Source organism: Pithys albifrons, chromosome 5 (genome assembly GCF_047495875.1).
Source record: "Pithys albifrons albifrons isolate INPA30051 chromosome 5, PitAlb_v1, whole genome shotgun sequence".
Taxonomy (NCBI): Eukaryota; Metazoa; Chordata; class Aves; order Passeriformes; family Thamnophilidae; genus Pithys; species Pithys albifrons.
Genome location: NC_092462.1, coordinates 11,414,190 through 11,436,139, shown reverse-complemented (window position 1 = coordinate 11,436,139; position 21,950 = coordinate 11,414,190). Strand labels below are relative to the sequence as shown.

The window sequence follows — 21,950 nt, the reverse complement described above, 5'->3', positions numbered from 1 at the left end:
TAAATACAGCATACATGCATACACATAAACACATACACACAAGAAAAAATCTCAGTTACACTTTCAATTCTTATCCCAGTAAGTTTACATCTACTTCTCTAATGTCAAACTTCTTCCATGGAACAGAGCAAGAACATTTCTGTACTGGGCTGGGACTGTACACAGAAATGCACAGGGCCTGTTTGGTTGGGCAAAGCAAGCAGCATGCAGCCCAGCTCACATCTAGGACCCTACAGCCCTTAATCCCACTAACAACAGCTGTGACATGGCTACTAAAGGTGGTCATGACTACTAAAGGTGATCTGAACAAGACTCATCACTGAACACACAGGAGAGCTCTCACTGCCTTGCCTAGCAGTAACATTTCTGTACATACACACTGCAGACTATGGCTCAGAAACATCAGCTCATACTCCTAACCAAACATGCCCTGAAGTAACACTGGAAAAGGAATTAGCGAAAAAGTATTTTTACTATCACACTACTCTATGACCTCACTACAGCTGTAGGTTCTTTCTTCTTTTCTCTCTTACATTGTCATGAGAAAAAAAGTGGCCCTAGTTGACATAGAAGATAAAACCCATAAGCATGCAAAGTGAGACAAAGGAATTTTAATTGACTGTCACTTTTATTAGTAAGAGACAAAACTCCCAGGCTGAATGCTAACAGCTTTTTAACTTAGTTTCATAATAACCATTAGCTCCTGGTGCTTTATAAAGGTTATCAAGAACCTTGCAGGTAATTAACATCTCACTGAATATATCTCAGTAAAACAACTGAAAATGGTAGCATATAAACAGAGAGAGTAAATTATGCAACCACCTTCCACTCTGGTACTGGTAATGCAGAAGGAGAGCTACATTTTATCATATACACAACAATAAGGTCTGTTCACTGCATTTCAGCCAACCATGGGGAACTCACCTTTCATTGTGGTGACAGATCATATAAATCCAGATATCAACAGAAGGCCAAAAAACCAGCACAGAAGCAACCTGTTAAGTACAGGTTACCTTACTTCCCAAGGCCCGGTGCTGGGCAAGTGAAGATGTAACCCCAGACACAGCATGTCATGTCACCTTTGTGATTTTCTTCACTGTGAAAGATGCTGACTCCACCTGTTACACTGAACAACTCTACAGATCAACAGTTACGGGAAAAGGTTTTCCTTATGGGCATGTGACTGTTTTGTTTGTTTTGAACTAGAAGATGCAGGAACTGAGGTGAAAGTCATGGTAAGACCAGGAACAATTAGGTTTTGGCTGTTGCAGGCTTTTAACTGTTGTATCTTTGAACTTTTCTTAAATACTTGCTCCTAACAGTGACAAAGACCTCTGAATGGGCTTCCACCCTCTCCTCTGGGAGGGAACCCACTCTTCACCAGCATGCACAATCTGCCCTCTGGGCAACACCACTGTAATGAAATGAAAAATGAATAACAAACAAAAAAGTCAGAAACATAAAAAATAAACATTACATTTATTTAAATAAAAATATATACACAGTGTTCAATGGACATGGCTTACAGACAGCAATGAAACAAAAATGATAAATCCTGAAATATAAAAAGCATTGAATTGCTATAGTTGTGCTTCATTTCTCTGAACAAACACATGCCATGGACTGAAGTCCCGTTAATGTGACTTATACATAGCCCTGTGTGCTCCAGAATGTAAGACAGGAACATTACAAGGGACAGCTACACAAAAGGGAAACAAGTACCAAAGTTATTTGGGATTTCAGAAATTTTAAAGTCAGACCATTCTTAAACAGAACAGAAGTGCTGAAAACTTTTAAAGCACTTTGCATGCATGGGAAGAGTAACCAGACACCACTGCCAGCAATTAGAAATCTAAGTAAGAGCAGTATGGCTCAAATCCCACCACTCCAAACCCCACAGATACAGGGTGACCTCTTATCACAGTCAGACTCCTCTTGTGAATCTTTCTCCCAGTCAGCACACAATCCCTGTGCTTTATGGTTCAGCTCTTTGAAATACAAATACACTGGTTCACAAGTGTCATCTATTTTCTTTACCCTGAAGTATTAAGTCTCATATCTGAGCAAATGCAAGTTTTTAAATGTTGAATCATGAGTATCATGCTGAAACTCATGGAGTTTATATTACTTATTCAGCAGATGCTACGAGAGAAAGAGCAAATAAACGTTTGAGTGTTGCAGAGTGTAAGCTGAATGCTCTGGCATCATAACAATCAATGTGTTGCACGAATTAGGGAAAAAAGCAGAGTTCTAGAAACTGAGATTTTTTTCCCTTTTTTTCATAAAAAAGCATTTGTGAGTGTTTTTTTGGTAAACATGCCACTTACAAGGTAAGCTTGTGTTTTGAAGAGCAGCAAACTATTTTAAAGCATTTCCATTGTAAACATCTGCTTTTAAGCTGCAAGGAAGTGAAAAGCAGGAAGCAAATTCATGTCTCATGGCATTGCCTATACAGTACATTTCTTTGCAAAAAAAAAAGAGCATAAATATAGATATCAATGGTTTCAAGTTTACAATTTAGCCAACTGACATAGTACATGTTTAAGACTATTAACTGATTACATACATTAATTCACACAAAGAATTTTGCTGCATAGTTTTTAATGCAATTGCTTTCTTTATTACACCAGTTGATATTCAGTGCATTTTCTGCTTTTTATAAATGGACCATAGGATTTCCTGGAACTTGTGTTTAACCTAGAAATAAAAATAAGTTTTTCCTGAAACTCTTAATAGGCATATTCTACAGTGGGCTTCAAAATGATGTGTTGCACTTCTTTATACCTAAATTACTAGTGGAGATTTAGAACACCATTACAATTTATTCCACTGCAAATAAGTAAATTTTCATCACGAGTGATTGATTTAGACACAGAAAGTGTTTGTTAATTTCCCAATGTCACTTATGTAATGGCAAAATTCAGACAGTATAAAAATTAACATTGCAAAGGACTTCATTAAGGCTCTTATTTAGCATTTTGTTCCAGCTGTCCTCCTAAATTATTTGATCTTTATACCACAGACATTTCTAGTATTCCATCAAAATACACAGCTTCACATAGACAAAAATCAGATAACATAATGGAAAATTTCTGCTTCCTAATTGCTCCATAAAAGCCAAAGCATAAACATTAACAAGAACGTGTTTTAAATTCCTCAAAAGAAGACATCAGAAAAAAAGACCTGCCTGCTTACAAATGTCAGGCCTATACATGTTATGTATTATAACAATATTACAATCATCTCTGAGAAAAAATTATTTAACTTTCTTTTCCTTAGTTTTTTAGCCATTTTATACTAGGTCTCCATTTAGATCCTAGTGTGTGGTACAAACCCCCCATATAAGAATGTAATGCATTGTAGAAATATTCAAAGCTAGAAGCCCTTATTTGAGGATTCCTCAAGACAGATCCTGATGCCCTTATTCCTAAAAATAGTATCTTCCATGAGTAAGACAAGATTTGGCCTTAGATGCCAGATACAGTTTTGAATTTTTCTCTTGTAGCCCTTGAGAACTGCCTTCCCCTCAAAGCAGATTATTTTATACCTTACAAAAGGTAAGGCACAAAGGTAAGGTAAGGTACCTTACAAACTCTTACAAATGTTCTGAGAGCAGATACAGAACATTTTCTGCAAATCTGCCACCAAACCCAGCGTGATTACCTTAACCCTTTGCAAAACAAATAATGTAGTTTGCTTACAAAAATTAGTTTATTTAACTCCTTTGATATTCAGAGAGAGACCAAGATTTTGTGCAAGCACCCAGGGATGATTTAACTCCTGTCTTAGGCATTCAAACAATGTGCAGGGCTTGAAGAACCTGCTACAAAGAGTAATGTAACTAATGCTCCAAGCAACATAACTACCAACCTGCAGCAAAATCCACTTTGTTTCTTCATTAATACAAACCAGCAAACCCAATAATTTTGAATCCACGATCAGCTGACAGCTCAGCTGGTGGCACTGCCTTTGCCTACATGGACCCCAGTAGCCCATGGCAGGGAATGGCCAAACAAAACACCTGAGCCTGTTTCAGTACTGAAGCAACAAGGCGCTCATAACCTACAAAAAGATGTTCCAATCAAAAAATTTGTGTGAAAATTTTCAGTCTTATTTAGCACAAAACCCAACCTGTTGTTCTACAGAGGCCCAAGTACAGTGAAGTTTCACTGCAGCCAGTTGATGGGGGTTTTGGTTTTTTTCCTTAATTATCATTAGCAAAACAAATATTATTTTATTTCACAAGAACATACTGTGAGTGGCTGTTAAAACAAAAAGGACAGTAATCCAGTGCTGACTTTTCTTCTCCCTCACCAAAATCACAGCTTTAATGTGAAAAACATCTTCAATACAAAAGTAACATCACAGTGACAATTTAGAACCCAAGCAAGATTAAAATGCTGAGGCAAAAATCTTCAAAGACTATTTGCTGATAAGAAAATCTAGATAATTTCATATTTTGAACTTGATAAAATGCCCACGGGACTCAGACAAAGATATCCATAGCACCAACCAGTGAATACCATCCCCTGCAGACTTTTGCAGGTTGTTTCAGAATTAGTGGGAAGGCTGAAATTCTGTATTGTATATCGGGGGGGGGGGGTTGTTTCAGAGAGATCTGAGGAATTCATCACTATCTTTAAACTGCACATGCAGGGGGTTTTAAGCTCATAACAAACATGCAGACAGTGAGGGCTGGTGTAACAACCTGACAGAACAAAATATTACCTTCTTAGGAAGGTTTACGTTCCATAAATCCACAAAGAAGTGCTTTACAGATCAGGTAAGTTATAGTTAAAGGCCCAAACACTAATATATGCACATATCCATCCATCCAATAAGTATTGTCCACTTCTACTGGTACATGACAAGAAAAATTAAGGCATTGTTCTCATCTCTCTGAGCTTATCTGTGATGCAACACCAACCCTTCTGACAACTATTGAATTAAAACATTAAGAGAGCAAGGAAGTAACTCGTCGAAGCACATTTATATAATAGAAATAAAAAAATAATGCAACAAAACACTATTTACATTGTCTATTTTACTTTGATTTAAAAAGTTCCAATTAGTTAATGTATTGTATAGGTGAATTTCTGGCTCCACTGAAGTCAACGAGTATTAGAACAAAGATCTCTTTTTGATGTTTCCCTACAAGCCCCAAAGCCTGATCTTGCAAATATACAACAGGGACTTAATTTTAGCCATGTGATAGATCATTTCCATGTGATCACTCAAATAGAATTTGCAAAAATGGGCTCTTCAATTCTTACTGTTAAAGTTACAGCTTTATACCCAGTCATGAGCATTAATGAATTAAAAAACCCCAAACAAATTATAACTCATGACACATCAAAATGTCTTTTACTTTCATAGGAGTAAGGAAACATTAACTTCCTTATCCACGGCAATTACAATTTCCTATAGATGTTCAAATTCCCAGGACAGTTTCATTAGGATAAATTTCTCATACTTCTACTCTACATATGAAAATGAATGCACTACATAAAGGTCAGAAACCAGTGAATACCTGGGGGTTTTAAATTGTATTTCTCTCTGGGAGGCTGAAGAAGGGAATAAATAGATGCAATTAGAAAACACAAATGTTCTTTGCAAGATAAATTGCAGGACTAACAGAAGCTGGCAGAACATTAACATAAATTTTTAAAGCTGATAGTTCTTCATCCCAGAGTGTCTACCTGCAGCATTACAGATTTGATATAAATCAGCTGCAGTGGCTAACTAGTCCTAATACAGCAGTTTACTCACAATTATAATATTTATTTTAGGCTCTGTAATAATATACATCTTTTTATAGCCTAAAGATATATTAACTCCTGTATGTACAACTCATTTTCCCTTCTAGTAAAGAAAATTTACTTTTAAGGGTTTACAGTAAATGGGAGGTCAAATTCAGGTCACCTTACTTGTAAAATTAATCCCTTTGATTTCAGTGTGATTTATGTGAAAGTGAAATAAGTGGTATTTGGCTGTGGTACAGCAAGTCAAGAATGACACATCCAAATGAACTGCAGGGAATCAGAATGGAATTACTGAAATTACAAGCTGAAATTACTAAAAACATATTACGTAAAGAAGCTAAGTGTAATTACCAAAATTATATTTATCCCAGATATTAACATTAGCATCTTTCATAAACATTTCGGCAAAGGATTTAATTAGTGATCAAGACCTCAGTGCTCTGCTGGTTCCAGAAAATACTGTTTCCAGCAGTAAGAGACCCCTTAAATCAAATATCAGGTTTTGGTTTGGAGTCAGAATGCCACCTTCCAGATTGCTAACCTCAGTTCCTACAGCAAATGCCATTTCCCTTTTTAATCTTCATCAAATGACCCAAAAAACTAATTCCAGCTGGCTTATGCGCCATACTAAGCTTCAACTTCACAAAGATAACTTGAATATATGTGGAGAATATCCAGTCCATTGCTTATTCGTAGTAATTTAGTTCATAACAACTCACCAGAGTTATTTTAATGTAAACCGATAAAACCTGATCCAAATAACACCTCAACTGGTTATACATTCCCAATTATTACGTCATGAACAGAGGTTGGTATAGTCGCTAATTAGCGAGCTGTATGTTCCTGATTGCACTTTTGTTAAACTTAGGTGTCAGCTTTTCCATATGTCCCCTCTGGAGGTCTGTAGTACTTTGGGAAAGCCATCAGCTGTAGCATGTTGAATGCATACTTTCTGCATTTGACATTCTTCAGTACATTCTCTATGCGGCATCCTTCTCTAGTGAGAGGGGGAAAAAGGACAACTTCATGAAACACAGAATAAAGAAATATGCTTTATTTGTTCATTGCAGAGTTTCAGCAACAGTTGAATAAAAATAACAAAGATTCAACTCTACATTTCTGTTTTCCACAAGTGATGATACATCTTACAAAATTAAATCCAAGGCCAGGCCCAGTACAGTTATTGCCCTCAGAAATAGGTGATAAGATTTTCCATCCCCCCTAATATATTTGCCCTTGAGGTTTAAAGTTTAGTAAAAAAAAATTAAATACTTTAATGATACATTTTGCTCTAATTCCAGAAATATATTTCCCTTTTAAATATTTTCATACTTTTTTTTTCAATTTGTTTGTTATATATGTGCGAGTATACATTGCCCTAAAAATGCGTATTCTAGGAATAAGGCATTTTATTAAGTCTGGCCCTAGAGATTTGTGAAGGAAAGTTTCATCTCTGTTTCATTTCCTGTATGTTCAGCTTTGCAATGAAAAAAAAAAAGAGAGAATGGCTTTTCAAACAGCCCAATCCACCTCACTGCTTTATAAAGGAAGGATGTTCATTCACATACAGTACAAAAGTCACAAGTGCCAAAGTGGTGCATCAAGACATAAACAGGACTTTGTTAAAAAGAATATAAAAGTGTCTTGAAAGCAGAAGCAACTAAAGCAACAATAACAAACAGGTTAATTTCGTTACAAAACAGAACTGATTCTATTCCATTTAGTTACTCCACAGAAAGGGGTTAGTTGTAGCAAAGTAATAATCATTCATTAAACAAAACCATTCCCATCAGCTAGTGACAATGAAAAAAACCACAATAAAAGTTAAGTCTCACAAACCACCACCCTGCCATATTTGTCTTGGGGTTAGTTTGTGCTGTGCAAATTCATTTTTAATTTTTTTTTTGTCAGACTAATTACTCTGGAAAGAGGGGTTCAAGCATTCAGGATTCCACATTTTCTATACAGTGACAGCATTGTAAGTGCGCTTTCTTGGCGCTAATTACAGTGGGAAAGCTTTATCATGGACAGAAAGAGCAAACCAATTCACTCAATGCATAGTATACTTCTTAGAGTTCAGAAAAAAAAGAATGAAAACACAGTACATTTCAGACATTTGTATCTTAAAGATGAATCCTTGGGGTCTGAGATTGTAGAAATATTACAACATAATTCCTTTTTCTCAAGTTAGTTTGTTGCTGTTTGTAGAAAAGAAAGGAACACAAGTGAAGTTTATTGATATTTGGCTAATAGCAAAGCAAGACTTAAAATAAGCCACACGACCAGCAAGTGTGAGCTGACAAGCAGCAAGGCGACAGGATAGAAGTGTCGAGAAGTTGGCTTGTTATCAGTTAGACAGCCTGTTTCGGGATCATCCGAGTCAGTCAGTGCTCCCTGGGTTTGTCTGCTGTTAAACAGGGCAAATTAGGAACAGATAGAACAGCATTGAAACAGCAAAGAAAGCCAACACGCAGCTATTCTGACAAAGTGAAACTACATAGCCATTTTGAAGGAATAGATTTAAGCTAAGTACTTCCAATATATTTATTTTGTTCTCCAGCCACATGGGAAGCATGATGACTAAGTGGCTAATAGGATATTAAGCCTGCTAGGTGCCTCAGAGTAGTATGAAAAGTTAACATTAAATAACTTATGGGATGAATTATACTATCCCTAAAATGAACACACATACTGAACAGAATTGAAATAAGGAAGATAAAAAAAAAAGATGTTAAGGAAGCAAAGAAAAAAAGATCATGAATATGTCACAATGCAACACTGACAAAATAGTGTCTCCGTGGTGTTCACTGGCTTTCAGTCCTGCTTCATTACCTATTAGGAAGCCTATTGCCAGAAATAAAAAGGGCACGCTCTCTTTTTTGGAAAGAATGAACAGCTATTCTAAAATAGTTTTAAATGACAGTAAATTGACTTCAAAAATTCAGCAGTGCTGGTGACTCAGTTTTGAAGTCAACAGCCGCTCCTTTTATTTAAAGGCTTGCACTTACATCCTTGTAAGTAAATTAACTTGTAACCTTTTGAGTCAAGTCAGGGATGAACTAGTCTGCTTCCAGAGTAGTTCTAGTGATTCACTCTAAGTTATGCTGTCCTGCCAGAGCAGCAGGGATACCTTCACTGCCTCTTTTTATTTTTTGTAGTCTTGGCAGCTTCTCTACAAGTAGAATTACACATACTTCAATCCCTCTTAACATTACTTGCATACACTAAGTCCTGTTTATACACGTCTCTTGGCCAGCAAAGACTGATAAGATCTTTATATTTTAATTTGCTATGTATATCTTGTGATGAAAAGAAAACTCACCATTTTTTTCTATGGACCTGAGAATATCAAAATACGTAAGATGACTACACAGTAATTTTTCAAAAGCACATGTTCCACATGTTCAAGAAAGAAAATGCTGTGAGACATAAAGAAGCTGTAGGACAGGAAAGATAATATCCCACAGCCTCAGGTAAAATGAGAAGGGTACAGTGAAGACAGCAGGAGTCACTTCATCTTACCGAAAGCCTGCCTTTCTGACTCATGTGTTACAAGGGAATGTTGAGTTTCTTGAGCTCGGATAGCAAGGGAGGTGCAAGAACTGCATTTACAGGTGGCATCGTAGCCAAGGAGCTGTTCAAAACCATTCCTTGCACAACTTCCCATTTAAACAAACCTTCTGTAGTAAGTTCTCCTCGATTTCATTCTTTGCTTTGAACATTCAATCTGTATGTCACACTAATAAAGAAGATTAATACATGCTATTTTAAACATAACAAAATGAAAGATCAAAAATAAAATCCCTATTATTTGCACCTAGGTCAAAACAATTACTGGTGGCAGTGTGGCTGCTGCTTTTGGTCTACAAATTTCAAGCAACCATGGAGAGAACTTTGGCAGAACTCAAACTGTATGGCAGACAAAACTCTCCCAGAAACTGTCAAGGAATTAAGCTGACTGCATGCTATGCTGACTTTGTCTGCACTGAAAAGAGTAATTCTGCGTTCTGCATCAGACCACTCCAGTTAATGCCTCTGTCCTAGGGTCCACCCCAAAACTTCCTTCCTCTTCTGCTCACAGCCATAATGTGATCAGCTGTATTGCTTTCTGTTAATATTCTCCTTTACCACATATTTCTATGTGCTTTTAAAAACATGCTGCTTACTGATTTTCCTTTTCTTTCTTAACCTCTACAGGATCCCATGAGTCTGTCTCTGATCCTTTTGCACTGCCCTCTCACCCCTTTCCTACTCTTCGAGGTGAGCCTGCTGGTTTCAGCTGATCCCCACCATGCCCACAAAGGAGAGCTCCAGCTCAGACCTCAGTCCCATCTCCTCCCTCCCACCCACAGAGTGCAGGTGCTTTCAGTTTGCCCCCTCAGGTGTCTTCCATCACACACATCATATGTGCACCTATGGCTGAGCAGATGCAGAGACTAAACTCCTTTTCCCTCTCAAAAAATCCACTCAGGCAGCAATAAAGTTGAGCGTTGGGTAAGATTGCACAGCCACTGCATTAACCACCATGGGGTACATCAGTCTGGAGAGCCTTACTTTGCATGCCAGTGGTTTATCTTGAGCAGGCTGACACACCTGCAGGTTGCCCCCACAGGGATGAACCCTCCTACTTCTGCAGTGTGCCTTGGTCTATTGTGCTCTATATCTCACTGATAGACAGCATGACTGTCTTTTATCTACATTGCCACAAGTCCCATTAGCATTGGTGAGATTTATGCAGGTGTAATGATGGAAATACAGATAAAAGTCATTTGTTCTGTGACTTTTTTCGGTAGAAAAGCCTGCAGTACATTTGTTCTTTGATATGCTGAAAAGAATGATCAGTGTCTTTTAGCATAAAAAGTTCTATCTTCCCCTCAGGAAAATGATTGTGAACAGCTGATGCACAGGGACTTCTGTTTCACAAATTAGTCACATCATTCTATGCATGATCTGATAAGACATCCTCAAAACAGAGCAAGAGGATCCAGCTCCATTATTAGCTACCTAAGAACAGGCTGAGCAGAATAGCTAAACATTCTTTTAATTTAAGAGGAATATTTGATCATGGTCAGATGCCTTGCTAAGCTCTGCTAATACCTTTCAGTGCACTGCAGTGACAATGTCTTCCAACACACATCCTGAAGTGTTCTCCCCAGTGACTAGTGCATACAGTTAAACAAAGGCAGGCCCTACACCCAGCTGTCATCAGCACAACATTGCTTCCCCTGCCTTATCGAAACCTGTGGAAGTTTTACTGCAAACAGGATGAATCCACAGGGGCCATGTCAGCTGGATTTATTTGGCTTCTGACTGACAGCACAACCAGAACAGAGTGCTAAATGTCAGGGTGTGAAGTTAGAGCCATAGTTTTGGATGTACTCTCCATCACAAACTATACTCTAACAGCTCTAAGCTCACACCAAAGGGAAGAGAGAAGACTCACAAAATATTCGCCAAGTTTGTACTTCACAAGCATACACGTAATTTTAAGAGGAATAGTGAAAGCCTCTAAGCCTGTAACATCTGGAGTCATGGACACCCATCTAGCCCATCATAGTATTTTTATTCATTTACTTTCAAATTGTCCATTTGAGACTTACAACACAGCACAAATAGATTGTACAAGCAGAGGGTGCTGTAAGTTAATGACAATATAACCATCTCAGGCTGCTTCTATCTCTCCTGATGTTTTATCATCTTAAACTCCTGTTGGGATAATGCTGCATGCCTATCAAATGAGACAAAGGCAAAACAGCAGGTATTTTCTGTTGTTTTAAAATTCAGATGATAAACTGTTTGAACCTCAAAGCAGTGAAGCAGAGACAATGAAAATGGTGTGAGGAAAAAGGCCTCTCAAGTCCTTACAGAGTCAAGCACACATACAAGGGCACATTCTGGCCTGTGATTATCAGTCACAGTGACATCCCCGTGCAAGGTCTTTGGAGCAGATGCATTTTCACACTTTGGGATATATGCCTCTCTTGCTACAACTTTTCCAGCTTCAGATATTAATGATACTGGAAATGGTAAATTGTTCTAAAGTAGTTTTTCAGGTAGAATAGAGGGGCAGCTTTTTATTGACAAGGATCCCATGTGCTAGTGGTGACTTCAGTTTGAAGTCATGTCCTACTGCATCTGTACTTTATGGGAGTTTTCCTTTTTTGCAGAGAGACTCAAGCAAGTATTTTCTGGCCCTGCTGGGTTTTTCTTGTCAAACTCCAGTACCGACACAGAAAAACAGCAAAAGTGAGATGCTTCTCTTGAATCACATCCTACAATAGAAGCAGAGAAGTTTCTTCAAATAGAAGAGATTTCTAACAGTTCTTGATCCTGCACAACTTTGCTTTCTTACCTGTTCTTTTTATTTCAAGACAATCAAATCCATAACTTTCAAGGAGGAGTTTCTCTAAAGAAGATTTTGAGAGAAAGCAGCTTTATTTCTACATTTTATATGTTACTGTGATTCACTGAAACGCTTCAGAGAAAAACCAACTGTTACAACATGCAGCACTACAGTTCTAGAAGGCAGCCTTAACATTTTCAAAGAGAAAAGGTGGGATCCATGTGAACATTTTCTAGTCATTAAAAACTGCTGCACTATAACATCTAGAAGAATAAAGCCTGATTCAGAAGGAAATAAACAGGTCCCAGCCTAGTCCTGAAGGATTTCTGTATCAGAGCAGAACTCAGATAAAACACAATAAAGGAATATTGAGCAACAAAATTTTATGTTGAAAAATAAAGTTGATACAATAAAACCTTCAATAATCTGTGAAAAATAAAAAATGTTTCTGCATTGTTTCAAAATGGAAGATGCAGGAAGGAAACCAGCAGAGACATTTTCTATATCAACAACCTTTACAATTATTCTTTTTCTGATGACTGTTGTTGACAATAACTTACAATTTTTTCCTCAAATCTACATGGCATTAAATAAGTAAAATATGCTGGAAATCAATTTTTGCTGCTTATGGGATTCTATAATCTTGGTTCAAAACAAACAACCAGTATTGCTGAAACTGATGAGCAGCCTTAGACCTAAGAACACTGAGGAATTCAGCCAGTGATTTGGAGATGGCTGTTGTTTAAGCATTCACCAACAAACCAAACAAAGTGATCTGTTTATCAAATTGTCACACTAACCCACCTATTCATTTTTTTCCCTCTTGCACTGCAAATTTTTTCCTTATTCTTTTTGCTTGTCCTGGCATCCTGTATTTCCCTAGTCCTTTCTTGTCTCCCTTGTTTAGGTATAACACATGACTTTTCTAATGCATTCTTTAGGAAATATAAAGGAAAGATAATCATAAAACACAAGGCTTGACCACTGAGTTTGACCAAGGAGCAGATTTGTGATGTAGTCATGATGATATGCCACCTAGATCTTGAAAAACACCTAAGATACAGTAAGTCAGTTTTTTGAGCTCACTATGCCGCGGGTTCTCGGTCTGTTCAGAGAAAAAACTTCCATTTTTAAGAGGTGGCCAGAAGGAGCAGGGTTACTGGAGGCTCAACTGTGGGCAGGGTGCAGATTCCAAGCACCATTACGGACAGGCCATAATGGTTCAGTGAGAAGCAACAGATTAATAAATACACTGTCTTTGCAGTAGGATTTGAGGCAAGGAGACATTTGGTCTTATAACCACACCCAGGAAAACCCTACTGTCTTGTGTGATCACATTAACAGACAGTTTCTTTGGAAAGGATGCTGAAGGCAAAATTCACTTTACACAGTTCCTCTTTCCCTCTGCTATGTACGTTTTCTCCTTGAAGTCAAAATAACTATAAATGGGCAAATTTCCAACCTACTTTATCATCTTAGCTATTTGGGGATTTCCCAGGGCAAGTGAAAGAGAAGCACATCGTGCACCTGCAGGCAACAAAACAGCACAACTCCCTCCAGCGTTGGGCTATGGGAACATCTCCCTGAAATCCTGCTCCTTCCTGAAAGGTGTGGAGTCTTCCAGATAGAACCAGGTACTCACAAATCATCATGTGTCTCCTCTAGATTAAGAGTAAGACCTCGAGTTAATTCTGAGATAAATTAGGAAAATACCCATATTTTAAAAAAAGCACAAAAATGCATGCTTATCTATTCTTTACTTTTATGCAATGACAAAACATCAGAGCACCATTTGTTCGTTCATGATTACAATTAAAAATAGCAAAATTAATTCTCAAGTTAGGTATTTTACTATTTAACAAAATTTGAGAACAGAGCTAGAGTTTGATTACTGTTTGGCACAGAATAAATTTCCTGAAAAAACAGTACAGGTTAACTGTGCATGATAACAGATTGCACCTGAAAGTTTCAGACCAAGAAGATGTAAGGTCTGAGAGAAATCTCTCTTGAATTCTTGTTTATGAAACCAATTTCTGTTTCATTATTGTCCTACATTAGAGAAAGTCAGAAAAAAAAAAGGTTGAAATACTAAATTTCAGGTTAAACATTTTTAGTTTGTTTAGACAGCATTTCAGACAGATTTAAAAAAAAAAACCAAACAAAAACACCCAAACCCAAAACTAACCATAAAATAACCACGAGAGCCAAAACAAAAAATAAAAAAACCCAAACCCCCAAACCCCCAGAAAACAATTTCCAGTTTGGCTCACTCTTTCCTAAAATTGTTGGTTCACCACAGAGCAAACCCTCTACTGTTTGTCTATGTCTACTTTTAACAGACAGTTAACTCTGGCAAATACATGAAAGGGCAGTTTCAAGCTTTATATCTACTATGCATAAAATGTTATGTATAACATCAAAACATATTTGATAATATACATCTCTGCCAGTGATAATCCCAGCACTTCAGAGATCTCTCCTGATTGCAGAAGAATTGATATTTTCCTTTGTGACTGACACAGAATGACTGCAAAAATGTTTTTCCCATTCTGCAAGAATGTGGTAAAAAGTAACATTGACAAAGTTCATACAGTGAAAATATAAAAAGTAGATATTAAAAAAATTCAGTTAGAATCAGAATCCATTTTTGTCACTGGTATGTTTAAGATATCTACATTAGCAGCTAAATCCACCTTCAGCAATTTGCCATTGCTGCAGATGAACAGGAAAATCAAGTTGACTTTATGTGCCTATAACCCCTTATCTGCCAAAATGGACAACCAGATGACACCATATGAGAACAGTCTCTTGGTCATGCCAACTTCCAAATTGCCCTGGAACCACCTGAGAGTGCACTAAAATCTGCCAAAACCAGGCCAGGAAATATTTAATAATTTCACTGTATAAAATCACTAAGATCATGCTCTAGAACAAATCCCCAGTGGTTTTTAATTTACAAGTTTGGGCAGAGGCTTTGAGTCCTGAAAAGTCATTCTGGGACTGTGTGAGAGATTAGCTTCAGAACTGAGAAGTGGTGGGTTTGCAGGAGAGACTCTTCTTTACCTGTCAAAACAGCTGAGCGGTTTTTGAAACATGATTTTCACCTCTATTGTACTCCAAGTAAAGGTTTTGCTGTTTCATCCTGCTATTTACCAATACTGCTGGGCAGTATTACACATCAATTCTACAAAGGTTTCTCTTTCTGTCAAAAAATATGGTTCTAATAATCTTCCTAGACACTCTTCTGTAAAGTAGTAGGATTACATATATATGGGAAATTCTCAGGACAAAATTGCAAAATCTTTCCTGACCAACTTCTACTGCAAGGTTTGAAATTCAGTCCAGTGTACAACCAACATTAAAGCAAATGTGATCTATGTCTTTATGCAGGAAAACAAGCAAACAGAAACCCACAGGTTTTACCTTCAGGTAAGTTTTCAATACCCACGACATTTCCCTTCCATAAGGTTATTATGGCACTAGTTTAATTGGTTAGTGAGTCACACTGATTTCCAGTCTGTTTCTGTCATAGCAAGGACGTTTTACAAATATGTGATTATACATCTAGCTCACAGAGCTCAGTGAAACATAAACCCATGAAAATATCTCTCTTTCATATATCTAATCAGGTTTAAATGCCTTCTGTTGACCATGACAAAAAACCCAAACCCTTCATGAATCATCCCTTTTCTTTTGGCAAAGATTTTTTTTAGTCTTTTTTCACATGGTGAGGACAAGTGGTAAAGCTGATTTAAGAGGCAGAAAGGGCTTGCTGTACAAGTGAACAGTCATGCATGAAGAATGATGCCTAAAATCTGACATTAATTTCTAGATGGTCAAATCTACGGGTAAGATGATGAAATTAAGGTCAGAAAACTGCTGGTGTAAACAAAGGATCATTTAATCTATGTTAAATTTGTAATTTGGGTCACTTTAAGTGAGGCAGGCATTGAACAGCAGTAAGTATAAATTTGAATGCTTCAACTTACTGCTTTTACCTCCACCTTCAGTTTGAGACACACAAAAGAAAGAATGTGACTGCTTCTGTTTAATGACACCAATTCACATAATCTCTTCATAGGATTAACAAATGGGGGAGTCATAAACCACAGGCAAGATCTGAAAACTACTATTCCATTTCAACTACATAATGCCAGTTCATTAATTACTTCCAAAGAACACAGTGATACTTTTTATTTTTTCAAAACACATTAACAGTTTGAGATCGGATCTGTTCTGATCTCAGCTGTTCTTGGAGCACTTGTAGCACACACAGCACAGGGGTGTATTTATACAAGGGGAATTAGTGCACATCTAGACTGTAAGAATCCCAAACACACTACATTTTCCATCTACTTCCTTCAGAGCCAATGACAAGGCTGGCTAAAATTCTCATGAAGTCCCTTGAATGCATTTGCTGTCCTTTCTGTTAATGAGTAGTATGTAGAGACTTTGAGGAACAAACACTTTTCATGGGAAATTAAGAGTGGATGTGACTGTTTTGTCTTTACTTTATTTAGTATCTATTTAGAAGATCACCAAAGTTTTTTGGAGCCTGTTCTTTTCCAAGTTCCAAGGAGGAGAACTGAAGCTGAAATCCTTTCAACAGTATATTTGAATAAAAGCTTTTTCTCTTTGTTTATTGTTGCCACTCACATTTGTAAGGGAATTTTTATGTTGAATGCTACTGCAGATTTCAGAGAGAGAAAATTAGCACAGACTGTCATATTTTAAGCAACTGATGGGGAGAGTGAAGAGATGAAATCCCATACTGTTTAGCCCCTAATATCAAGAAAAAATTACTCTTGGAAGATTTGAAACAACTAAAGACTAAAGATGCAATAAGCCATGTATTTACCTCCTGCAGCCCTAAGTCTTTGCCAGCAGAAAGGAGTAAATAAATTGCAGCACAGGTGCAAATATCTCCCTCTCTATAATAACTCTACATTTTTCTTACTGTTAAAAGGAACTGAAGACCATGGTTTTGCACAGTGCAGTCACAGTAATTCACAGTTTGCCAAAGATCAAAGGTGCAGCTCTCAGGATAGGCTCTGTGAACTGTGTTCAGAACTCCCTGAACAGAAGAGCAGTTCACTCCACTGTCAGTATCACTTAACAATGAGCCAAGGCATGGACAGATGAAAAAAATTCCAACTTGGTTCTTCACCTGGATTGAACAATCAGATACATACTGCTTTTTTTTTTTAATCAGTTTTTTCTGTATTGCAGACTGTGTTCTCTCAAACATGCAATCAGTAGTGAAGAAACATTCTCATCAGAGTTAACGTTACAATGCCTTGAGAACTCCTACAGAATTCTGTCAGTTCTTAAAACTTTGGAGTTGCTAGGACAGACATTTTAAGTATGAATGTTCCCAAGAACATGTTCAGCAAGGTACATTTGCAACTGCAAAGCAGGACTGCAACGGGGCTTTCCACCAATGGTGGTAATTGCAATCACTTACAAGCAAGTAGGTGTGCTCTTTTAAAAATGCTTATAACTGGGAAGAAAGGGTGTTTTACTATGAAAAAGCCAAAATATGCAACAAAATTGGAAACATCCAAGATTTTGTGGAAGAACTTATCCATCTATCGTTATTTTCTTCTGAAAAAGTATCAAACCAGAGGCAATGTTAGAGTATTTCCTTCCTTCCTTCCTTCCTTCCTTCCTTCCTTCCTTCCTTCCTTCCTTCCTTCCTTCCTTCCTTCCTTCCTTCCTTCCTTCCTTCCTTCCTTCCTTCCTTCCTTCCTTCCTTCCTTCCTTCCTTCCTTCCTTCCTTCCTTCCTTCCTTCCTTCCTTCCTTCCTTCCTTCCTTCCTTCCTTCCTTCCTTCCTTCCTTCCTTCCTTCCTTCCTTCCTTCCTTCCTTCCTTCCTTCCTTCCTTCCTTCCTCCCTTCCTTCCTTCCTTCCTTCCTCCCTCCCTCCCTCCCTCCCTCCCTCCCTCCCTTCCTTCCTCCCTCCCTCCCTCCCTCCCTCCCTCCCTCCCTTCCTCCCTCCCTCCCTCCCTCCCTCCCTCCCTCCCTCCCTCCCTCCGATGGGACACAGAAGGTACCAAGAGAGTATAAATCTTCCCTCACTGAGATGGTGGAGAGTTCTCTCTGTCTACAGTGCATTTCTCTACACTATTATGTATTATGTGTTTGGTTATTTTGCATAATGGAAGGAAAACAGTTTAAGAAACATTTCATTGTTTCATCATCTCATGGTGCTTCCACTTTAGATAAACACTGATCCAATCTTTCAGAAAAACTCTGTATTTTGAAATAACTTCAGTGTTCTTAGAACGCAACACTAAATAAGATTGTGCTAGGGGCAATTTCAGCACCTCCAGTTTTACACTCTCTTTATAAGAATTGCAGTTCTCAACGCAGTCAAGTCTCAGACATCATATTGTGGTCCTCTTTCACCAGGAAAAACAGTAACTTTTCTTCACATGCTTCAGGTGTTTGGCTTGAATAACTATGAGCTAGAGGCCAGGTGTTCATACAGAAAAATCTACAGTGCACACAGGTTGTTAATTAGAAACATTTCATCCTTCCCAGACGGCAGTTAGAACGTCAGGCCATAAGGAATTCTGCTCCCCTTTTAAATTCTAATAAATGGCAATGTCCTTCAATTATGTTGAAACTAATCCCACATTAACCTCACTGGGAATAATCCTCACTGCAGGCCTCTCCAGGACTTGCTCATGGCCAATGGATCATGAAAAAGTGCAGCCACCATCCAAAACAGTCTGAGCAGGCTGCTGCTCTCCTTCTTTCTCAGCTAATACTGCATTTCTGTGGTTATAGGACAGCACTTACAGGCTTCTAGTAACTAAACAATTTCCCTCTTTAGAATGCATTTACTGCACTGGTAAGAATGCAGCAGAGACCAAGACTTAAACTGCTTAAATTATCATCTTCCATGGACACAAATAAATATGGACAGGTATGCAATGTTCTTTCTTTAAAAACTCTCAACCATTCTCATAGCTTTACTCTCAATTAACCTTTATTAAAAACTAAATCGGCTTCCCATCATCTCATTGGACCTCAATCTATACATGGGAATTATGCCTGTCCCTTTATATTAGTATTTAATTCTGTGTTTGTTAAAAATGAACTCTATAATATGCTATTAATGCACTGCTACTGGCAGCTTAAATAAAATCAAGAAAAACACAAGAGCTGCAATTAAACAGCAAAAGCAAATTAAAAAAATTATCACTGCCAAGCTAGAGTTGTCTCTCCTTATCTTATTATATACACACAGGTCACGGAGTTGGCTTGGGACTGTTTATGTATCTCATGGGTAATAACAGCCTTCCTACTCTCTTACAATGTGGTTAAAGCAAACAAGTAGCAAAAATGCCCTGAAATAAATGAATTCGGTTTTCTCCTTGTGGGACTCCTTAATGATGGCAGATCTGAGATGCAAACAAAGCTCAAGGCATGTGAGTGCAGGCCAGCAACTGCACTGGTCAGGCAAGTATGTACATCAAGGCAGACAGAGTGTTTGGGTGCATGAAATAACCAATGACATTTTCTCAGGTATGGCACACAGCAATGAAATACATGCAGAAACATTGTAGAAAATGTAAAATATGATAATCCTTCCTAAACTAGAATCGCTGACATATAATCAAAATTAGGGTGGAACAATAAAGGGTTTACACTGGACCAATAATGTTCTCTTAAGTACAGAATAAATAACAACTGAAGAAGTAACAGACAACCTGAGGACAGGGAAGGAGTTCTATACCAAAGACTTGCTTCATTAAAGAGGACACACTTTGTTCAGAAAGCTTCCTATCCCTCCCATTCTTTCAAATGATCCACTGCATATTCTTACTAAGGAATACTGACTATAAATAAGTTCTTCTTCAAAAATAAATGCATCAAATGACAGTGGTGGAAAAGTTAGAGCAACATTTACTGAAACATTGAGAAAAGTATTGAAAAAACAACTTCTACACATCTATCTACTTAAAATGGCTAAATATTTGCAGAATTCAGTGTTGCCAAAATTATGTAAGCCATTTGTCCAGGAGAGTTATCAAATAAAAACGTTTATATATGAAAATAACAGACATTTAGGATAAGGGAAAAAAATGCTCCAATGGTTAATTGTCCAAAGTTATTTTACCCCATCTTCACAGAGCTTTATGAGCTCCAGCCCATACTTGTGCTGCCACTGCATTGTTTAAAAACTGAACCACACAAGCCTCAGATTTCCTCTTCAGTGTCATAAATACAGCTGGACATGATGGCTAACAACATAAACTTACAAGCTCGCTTGACGACAGAGTATTTTTGAAGGACAGTCTTGATTTTTCTCTAAAAAGTGAATAAAAAAAATAGATTTATGAGCAAGCAGTTGTCTGGTTTGGGCTACGTTATGATGTGGTACAGAACATTAAGCTTTGCAACAAGATTAAATGTCTTTTATTTCTCTTTTGGCATTCCATACCCAATGGAGCATGGATAGCGAGTTTCAAGTTTTTATTTTTGCCATATAAGATAATTTGACTTTTTCCTCTCCATCGTAATATGCATTTTATTTAATAAAAAATTTTTAAAAAATCTTACTCTAATCAAGAATTACAATTCAGAGGGGGGTTCATTTAGTTCCAACAGTTTTAACATCTGTGTTTTAAGTTGCAGAGAGTTTCAAAAGCACCTATTGAGGTTATACATTGCTTCATTTACAAAGGAAATTGGATGCCTAATGTATTTTGTAATGCAGTAATACCAAAGTTGTAGTATTTGCATAAAGCAGCCCACAGTAGTATCAGGTGTTAGTCCTGTCTGAAAAAGGCCTTTTGACTTCTGCTAGCCCAGTGTGGGCTCACTATCCCATCTGGTTGCACGCTGGCATGGAGATCAGTGAACTCCACACTACAGAAAGCCACTTTGGGGAGGGTTTGATACCTCACCTGTGCCTAGAAAGGCCAAATGCAGTGGGAGAGTGCTCTCTTCAATCTAACTGTTGGTGTAGGCTGATGGTGGAGTGTAGAGGAATTTCTTACAGAAAATGGTCATGTGAGCGATCCAGACTGTATGGACTCTGTGAGACTGAAGCAGCTACAAGCAAAGAATAAACAAAGGCACAGCTGCTGCTGAGGGATAGTGAGGAAATCACTCCCCACGAGTTCACACCGCAACTCCCCAGACTTTCACACAAGAACTCTTGAAAGTTTCTCACAGGACTCTTGAGATTCACCTGGGAAGTGTCAGGATGTTTTATCAAAACACTGGACTTGTGAGATATGGAATATAACCAATAAGAAATGTTGCTTTATGGTGTGCAAATTACTATAGCCAATTAGCACATAGCTTTGACCCTATATAAACCACTTGCAGTGTATCAATAAATGGCATTCTACCTAAAACCATATTGGTTCATCATGTGATGTCCTTTGCTCCTCTGCATTAGTGGAGAACAGACCAGCCAGGAAGGACCCACCACAGCATCATGAAGATCTGCATTCCATTCACTTGTGATACAGCTGGGGGGGCTTCTTGGAGCAGGGGATGGGTCAGGGCTCACCAGAGACCTCTGACAGCAAATTTCTAGTCAGTGTTTGCTGGTGTTCCTTTGACTTTGTTAGAGCTATTTCTGTTTTATTTCAGGTAAAGGCTGCTTGTTCATGAGCATATTAAACATACATGGCACAAGCCAGTATTTTAGAAAAGACATACATGTCTAAATTCAAAGAATTTGAGGGAGATGGTGGCTGTTATCAGCACAGTACTTACTGCACTGCACAGCTGGGATTTTAAAACACATCTAAGTTTTGCTTTCAGAATGGTTTTAATTGGTTTGATCATTCTCTGTTTCAGAGGATCAGCCTTATCAACTCAT

The 21,950-nt window shown here is 37.8% G+C and overlaps 1 protein-coding gene across 1 annotated transcript in view; it reads right to left on the bottom strand.

Annotated features, from left to right (window-relative positions):
• Positions 1-1,451: 1,451 nt before the first annotated feature.
• The window catches only part of INPP4B (inositol polyphosphate-4-phosphatase type II B), a 269,367-nt gene continuing 248,868 nt past the window's right edge, over positions 1,452-21,950 (bottom strand). Inside the window, exon 24 of the mRNA XM_071555695.1 lies at positions 1,452-6,759. Within this exon, the coding sequence (XP_071411796.1) occupies positions 6,627-6,759 (133 nt within the window). The 3' untranslated portion in view covers positions 1,452-6,626. The remainder of the gene's footprint in view (positions 6,760-21,950) is intronic.